Raw genomic sequence first — 7,655 nt, forward strand, 5'->3', positions numbered from 1 at the left:
ATCATAACCTCTTTGGCTCTAAACTTCATCACATATAAAATGAAAATAATTGTACTTGCATTAACTAATTTAATACAATAAACATTTATGAAGTGTTTACTATGTACAAAGCATTATGCAAGGCAATGAGAATTCAAAGAAAAATAAAATATTCTTTACTCTTAAGACATTATAGAAATATAACAGAAAATGGTATATTATATATATAATATAATATAATATATTCCTTATAAGAATAAGGGGACAAAACATGTATACAGATAAATAAACAAGAAGCATGCATCCATCAAATAGAATAATTTCAAAGGAGAAAGATCATTTAGACTCAGGAATTCCTCTTTAGAAGGTCAAGTTTGGGAAGAGGAGAAAAGATAATGGGTTTATTTTGGACACGTTGAATTTGAGATCCCTATAGGATATAAAGTCTGAGTTGTCCCAAAAGCAATTACCTTTAGGGGAGGAGTTGCCATGGGAGCCTGAAGAAGAAACAAGGAAGTTGGGAATAGCTTATGCAAGAGTGGATAAGTGATTCCATTAGAGATAATGCTTCAGTAGTTGCTGTGATTGCTTTGTTCAAATCAAGTAACATAAATTTGTAGTGGATCTAATCAGCATGGTGTCATGACTCTTTTTATAACTCTGTTGAAAAGCACCTTAATAGAGTAAATAAAGCAAATGATAGAGGCTGGGTAGGTGGGGATTGAATGCCAGACTGAGGATCCAATTGAGAGTCTGAATATTTTTGAGTAAGATAGAAATGAAATCAGAATTGAGATTTTGGAATATCACTTTGGCAGTTTGGAGTATGAATTGGAGAAGAAAGAGAAATAATAATTGAACCCATGGGAGCTGATGAGATCATCAGGGAAAAGAGTGTAGAGTTGTTATGAAATTTATGAAAGAACAATTTAAAACTTAAAGTGCTACGTGTTAGCTATTATTTTTAATTGGATACTGATTTCTGGATCTATATCTGATTCTCCCAAAAGATAATCAAGAGTCTCTGTATTTCAAGAAATCTATGGATTAATAGTATCATAACATTGAAAGTGAAATGAATGAGGGAATGAATTAATAAATGAAAAAAGAGAGAAAAAGTATTATTAAGTGCTTATTATTCTTTCCCATTAAGATGAAAGGCCTGGAGGACAGTGATTATGTTTTTGCCTTTCTATTTATCTTCAGCACTTAGTCCAATGCCAGGTATATAGAGATATTTAATAAGTATTATTGATTTGACTACTATGTGAGGCACTGGGCTAAGCTGTGGAGTTATAAATAGGTAATGAAATCGTGTCTTCACTCAAATAATAAAAGAAAACCCGGATATGGAAGTGGTGGGTCAGAAGGGACCCTCCTTTCATATGAGAAGTCACTGGGATAATGAATGGAACTAGAGGACAATTGATCTTTAACCTTCACAGAAGCATTAGTAGTGTTCATTTGATTAGTTAATAGACCCAGAGTAGGAGATGAAAAGTACAGGAAAAGATACAATATGTGAACAGCAGCGAGGCAAGATGACCAAGGATGGAATGGATAGAATGTGGGAAATACTTTTATGATCATATTGCCCAAGTCTCTAATTATATGGATGAGAAAATGGGATAATAAAGGTGAAGGATTTGCCCCACACAGATAGTTTGTTTCAAAATTCAAAGTCATCTTTCTTAAAAGAGGATCTTGCCACAGAATGAATATGACTCTTCAAAAAAGCATTTGCTAAGTAGCTACACTATTACAGATAGGAATTAGATCTATGGTTGCATTGATGTAAGGAGTTTCTGAAAGATAAAACTCCCTTCCCAGTGGAGTCAGTACCTGTAATGGGCTGAGTATTTAGGGACCTCAGTGCATCAACTCAAGCCTCATCCCATTACAAGTACCTTCCTCCAGGTGAGGAAAGAGGGACTCAGGGTTACAGACCAATTTCAGCAGTGAGCTAATTGAAAATGAAAGGTGCTACTGTACTGAACCGAATATAATCATGAATGGTTAGAGACTTGTCTGGCTCACCAACTAGTATAAAAAGTAATCAGCTGGGAAAAAATTTCATTTCTTTGATCGTGCTTGTTTCCCCACTACTGTGATCTAGTAAATTTATCTGCCCCTTCCCCTACCTCACTGATGCCTTACCTTCAGGAGTTCCCTTCTTTCTTTAAAGTTTGTTATCTGGACTTTTATAATTTTTTTTTTCTCCAAATACAGATAAACTGACTTTTGTTGTATTCTAAATACTTGCTGTCAAAAAAGAGGATCATATGGGGGAAAGACAGAGGAAAACCAGTTGCCCTGGAACTAACCATAAACCTATAAAGGTCAACAATTGTTTAAGATGAAGAAAGCTCTCATAGTCTCCCATGAATGCATGGAAACATCCTGATTAATTAAGAGTGACCTTGGGATTGGGTCAATAATAATAATGGGTCAATGAAACTTATAGTGTTTCCTTAGGAAATTACTAGTATTTTCCAGCAGCTTTCCATATTGGGAATAAATATCCTCAATTGAAAACATCCCTAGTCTACTCTTTAGGGAACCTATATATATATATATATATAATAGTCTTCCTTGAACTGTTCTAAGAGAAATGCTCCTGGATTCTGAGGATAGTTATTTGCTGAAAAAACAAAAAGAATGATAGCTCTGGATGTATAGTTCTAAACCTAGACTGGCACTCTTAACAGCGCCAGACTCAGTAATAGTGTATTCTTGCTTAACTGTACATACTCCGGAGTGGATACTGTGCTAGTTGCTAGAGGAGAATCAATGGTGCTAAAATCAAATAGAAATGGGGCCACTGAAGTGAACATAAGGATCCCTGTGGCTGGCATATTGACTTAGGAAACCACAAATTAAAATCACCTCTGTTTTATTGGATTTTTATTTATTTTGTTAAATATTTCCCAATTGCTTTTAATGTGATTTGGATCTATAGCATCACCACCCATTGACCACATATTTGACACATCTGCTATAAGGAATACGGACGATGATGATGATAATGAATTTTTACTTCTGTGAGAAATGTTGATTAATAACCAATATCTTGGGGATATTCAAGGCTCTCATCTTATTCCAAAATCTTGATCTAAGTGATCCTTGAAAGATTTCAATAACTCTTCTCATCTTGGTCATTTTGTACCTAATCTTATAAGGAATTAAACCTACATTAGGGAAGCCCATTGTGTTCTACTCAAGCTTTGGTGAAGATAAGAGTCTTTTTTCTAAATAATTCAAAGCAGGAAGTAACATGATGTCACTAGCAGCCCTGCTTTTCTTCAAAAATTATAAAAACTGTGAGCCCACCACCATGATTGTCTTTGGTCTAAGAGAGATGGCCAAATGACGGTCTTTTTATTAATAACCTGTTGACCTCATTAACAAAATGATTAAATTACCCAGAAATTATCCCTCTCGAATCTTTTTAAATCTTTTATACATCACTTGGACTTTTGGAATCGTTTTTGAGAGTTTCAAGTTATTTAAATACTCTGTAAGGTCTCCAGGTTTGTCCATTAATCCTCAGTTCTCAGAGCAATGTTCACTTCCTTCTTTTTCTTATCATCTCAATCACCCACAAACAATTCTGGCTAATAAACCAGATTAAATTCTGGCTAGTATACCAAAGCATATTTGTAACCTCCAAAGATTGCCTTCCTTTCTGAATGTTCCAGCACAAAATCCATGTTTGAATGGATTTTTCCCCCACTTCCTTGTCATCAAAAAAATGTGGTACAGCATATATTGGCATTTGTTCCATCTGGGAAGATGGCTACCAAGCATTGCTCTCATTTTTTTAGAGCTTAGTGATGGCCAATAGCACGTCTCATAATACAAATGTGGAATTTTAATTGAACAGGTGCTTGTTCAATCACTAATCTCTGCAGCTCAGGGAAATCATTTCAGCAAAATACTTCATAGCAGAACATTACTATAAAGTGTTTTAGTTGTGAAGACTGATTTCCTTCCAATCTCTTTCTTTACAAATAGGCTATATAAGCAACCCACTCTCCTTCTATAATAATTCTCAACATTAAGATCTCTCTTATAGGCTCTAAGACAGGAGGACTTACTTTTGTAAAAAGGACTTACTTTTCATCCCAATAAAGCCTTGATATCACCAATTGCTGGCCATAAAAAAATCTATGAATAAATGTAATCAAGATGGACTCCCCAGATTTCAAAGAGGCATTCTGTATATATCTCCTTGGGCAAGTCATAATGTGTCACTACTTGATAATGACTACCGACTGCTTTTAAACCTAAAATTAGTTTTAAGGTAGCCATAGTCATAGATCTCAATCCCCTTGGTATTCCTAGCCAAAGAACTAGGGTTATTTTCTAGATAATTTAGAAATAAGAAAATTTGATTAGGGGCATCATGGTATAGTTGAAAGTTCAAGTTAAAAATTACATGAAACACTTTCCCATACTTTTAAAAGTAAAAAAAGATTACTCCCAGAATTTGATCATGGCAAAATAAGGATGAGTTCTGATTCCATCGGCTGAAAAAGTAAAGTCAAGAGGAGAAGGCTTGGAAAGATAATAGTTCAATTGAGGATATTTTGAATTTGAGAGACTGGTGCATCTTCTAAGAGAAGCTATCCTGTAATCAGTTAGAGATTCAGATCTGGACATCAGAAAAGAAATAAGAAATTAGTCCCTGACCTCAAAGAGTTTACATTTTATTGGGGGAAGAAGGTGGAGAGAATGGTTAATAGTTATACCAATAAGTAAATACAAGACCTTTTAAGATGAAAACTCAGAGGATAAGGAAAGCTTTTAGCACCCAAATTGAACGTTGTAAGAAGCTAGAAACCAGTTCATCAATAATAAAATAAGGAAGAAAGATTTCTCCAAAAAAGAATCATCTAAGTTAAGCCTGGAAGAAAGCTAAGATTTTTATGAGATGTACAATAAAGTTCACCTGTTCTACAATAGGCAAAGAAAGATGGCAAAAGAATGAGAGAACAATGAGAAGTAATATAAATCATACAGTTCAGTTATACTATTCAAAACTAATTGAAGAGAGAAGACAGGAGAAATAGTCATTCCCTAAAAAATAGCTCATGGCTCTCAGGTGCTATCTTAAAAAGCACTGTTGGAGGAGAACTTGGCTAATTACTATAAATGGGACAACTTGTAGATTTCATGATTTTTTTATGAGCAAAGTATTATTCACTTGTGCCATATAGTCACCTAAATTAAACAAAGCCAGTCACAATTATAATTATTATTATTACTATGAATGGTTCTATCCTCAACCTCCAACTAGGAACTTCTACTCTCACCCTTGAGCATCATGCTTCTGATGGGTGAGAGTTCTTAATATTTAACCAGAGATAAAGAGATCCAACAATCCTAATGACTTAACCAGACCAAACACAAACTTCACTGGCCACCATTCTCCTATATCTGTTTTCTTCCTCTATTAGGAAGTGAGGGGGAAAAATTCCACAAGGACAAAGACTTTCTTTTTGTATCTATATTTTTAGTGCTTAGCACACAATAAGCACTTAATAAATGCCTTTGTGTTTACTCATACAAAATATAATTGATCCAGCTTCAAGACCCCTCAACAAGGGTGAGTTCTTATTATAATTTTTCCATGAACAAAAACCCTGTTCAGAAATAGTTTTAGGCATAAAGGCCTTAATTCAGATTGTCCTTTATCCATGTTCCCCTCAAGTAGTACAATTTCCTTCCAAACATTCCTCAGGTGTTACCTTCTAAATGAAGCCTTTTTTCCTTCTAGTTAAGGCTCTCTCCCTTTTTGAAAAGACTTTTTATTCTTGTGTATATACTTTGTGCTTACTTATCTGTGCATGTGCTGCATTCTCCTAAAAACTATAAGGTTCTCAGAGAGCAAGGATTATTTTGTCTTTATATTCTCATCACAAAGAACAATGCCTGACACATAGTAGGCACTTAAATGTGGACTGAATTGAATTAAATTTGTTGACTATTTCCAAACTCTAAAAACTGCCTTCACTTGAAATCTAAAGGGTATTTCAGGCAACCTCAGAAAAATTGTTTGGGAATTATACATGAACAACTCCCTTTCAGTTACTGGAAAAACTCAAGACTATATAAAACGAACTTATTCCCTAGTTATGACCATTTTCTATAGATTAATTACAAATGATGCTCTGATTTGACTAATTCAATAGAAATAAGAAGTAAACAGATCTGATAAGCTTTTTATCACTCTATTGTCCAAATCCTTGAAAACGGAGGAAACTAGCAGAATATTGTCCCAGTTTCTCATAACAAATCCTCTTTCTACCAGCTCCCTATTCCTGCTATATAAAAAGAATCAAAAGCTGCATCTTTTCCTCTGTTTTCTATTGTGTCTCTTAAAGATTAAAGAAGAATATTTAAAGTATAAGAATTTGGGGGAGGATATCACATTGGACTCATTTCAAAACCAAATTAAATTTAATATAAGGGACTTATCAGAAACCAAGCTAAAATCGTTTTCCTATCATTGTTTGGTGACTCTACATCCCTCCTGGATCCTTAAGAAGCTACTGTTCAAATTTATTCAACTCTTTGCAAAATATTAAACAAACCGATAGGATAATAAAAATAATAAAGTAGCTACTTTAGAGGGCATCCTTTCCAACCCCCTCATTTTTCAAATAAGGGAATTGAGGTCTGGGGAAATTTAGGAACTTGTTAAAGTCCCACAGATAGTCTCAGAAGTGGACTTTGAACTGAGATCTTCTGTAAAACGAGCTAGAGAGAGAAATGACAAACCACTCCAATATCTTTGCCAAGAAAATCCCAAATAAATTCTGGAAAAGTGGGACATACCTGAAATGAGCGGCTTTAGTGCCATTGAGTACACTTCCCATCGTACCTTGGTGCATCTCCTTCAGGCAGAAGAAGTGCTTTTATTTCTAGGTCTCAAATGGGAAGTGAAAAGCCTTGACTCCAGTGAATCTCAGAATAGAGAGCTTCAGTTCCAACTCACAATTTAAGGTACAGTTCCCCAGAGACTCTGTTCTCTCCTCTCCCCAGAAAGAAGTCCTCAGCCACTTGTCTGCTGGACGTTGCGCTTCGGGGGAGTCATAGCAGCAAGAGAAAATGTGAAAGGTTCTCTTTCCCTCCCTCTTCCCCTGCCACGTCCCAAGCAGCCAGCCCCCCCAGGCACCTGATCCTGCAGGTCTCATGGACTCACCCAGAGAAAGTTTTTCCAGGAGATAAAGGTAACTCTGAAAGAAGTCATTGCGGATTGCCCTGTGGAGGATAAAGGACATGCTATGTCGACACAGCTCATCATCTGTCTTTTTCCAACGGGATCTAAAGGCAAAATGGGCTCCCAGATAGGCCATGATGAAGGGAAGAGGGAGAGTGTAAAGGAAGACTCCCGCCTGAGCACTTTGTAGAGTGAGTGATGTGCTTCTGCAGGAGCTCAGGGCTGTCATTTTAAACCATCTCCTAGTCCCTGTCATTCTATATCATGGCTGAGAGTCATGGGGTGGGTGGAGATGTCGGGGAAGGGGGGAAGGGAGGAAGGGAGGCAAGGAGAGGTCAGACTTTTGGCATTTTCCCCAGTCTCTTGGGTGTCACCCCTTCCAGGCTAGCAAGTGCATATATTATTTCATTTGAGCCTCACAAAAGGTAATGGCAAAGATGAAAACAAACTG

The 7,655-nt window shown here is 36.1% G+C and overlaps 1 protein-coding gene across 1 annotated transcript in view; it reads right to left on the reverse strand.

Moving 5' to 3' along the window:
• NTMT2 (N-terminal Xaa-Pro-Lys N-methyltransferase 2) overlaps positions 1 to 7,385 on the reverse strand; it is a 31,738-nt gene extending 24,353 nt beyond the window's left edge. The window contains exon 1 of the mRNA XM_051998970.1: positions 7,187 to 7,385. Coding sequence (XP_051854930.1) covers positions 7,187 to 7,340 — 154 coding nt within the window. The 5' untranslated portion in view covers positions 7,341 to 7,385. The remainder of the gene's footprint in view (positions 1 to 7,186) is intronic.
• Between the last annotated feature and the right edge of the window lie 270 nt (positions 7,386 to 7,655).

The sequence above is a fragment of the Antechinus flavipes genome, chromosome 4 (assembly GCF_016432865.1).
Source record: "Antechinus flavipes isolate AdamAnt ecotype Samford, QLD, Australia chromosome 4, AdamAnt_v2, whole genome shotgun sequence".
Lineage (NCBI taxonomy): Eukaryota > Metazoa > Chordata > Mammalia > Dasyuromorphia > Dasyuridae > Antechinus > Antechinus flavipes.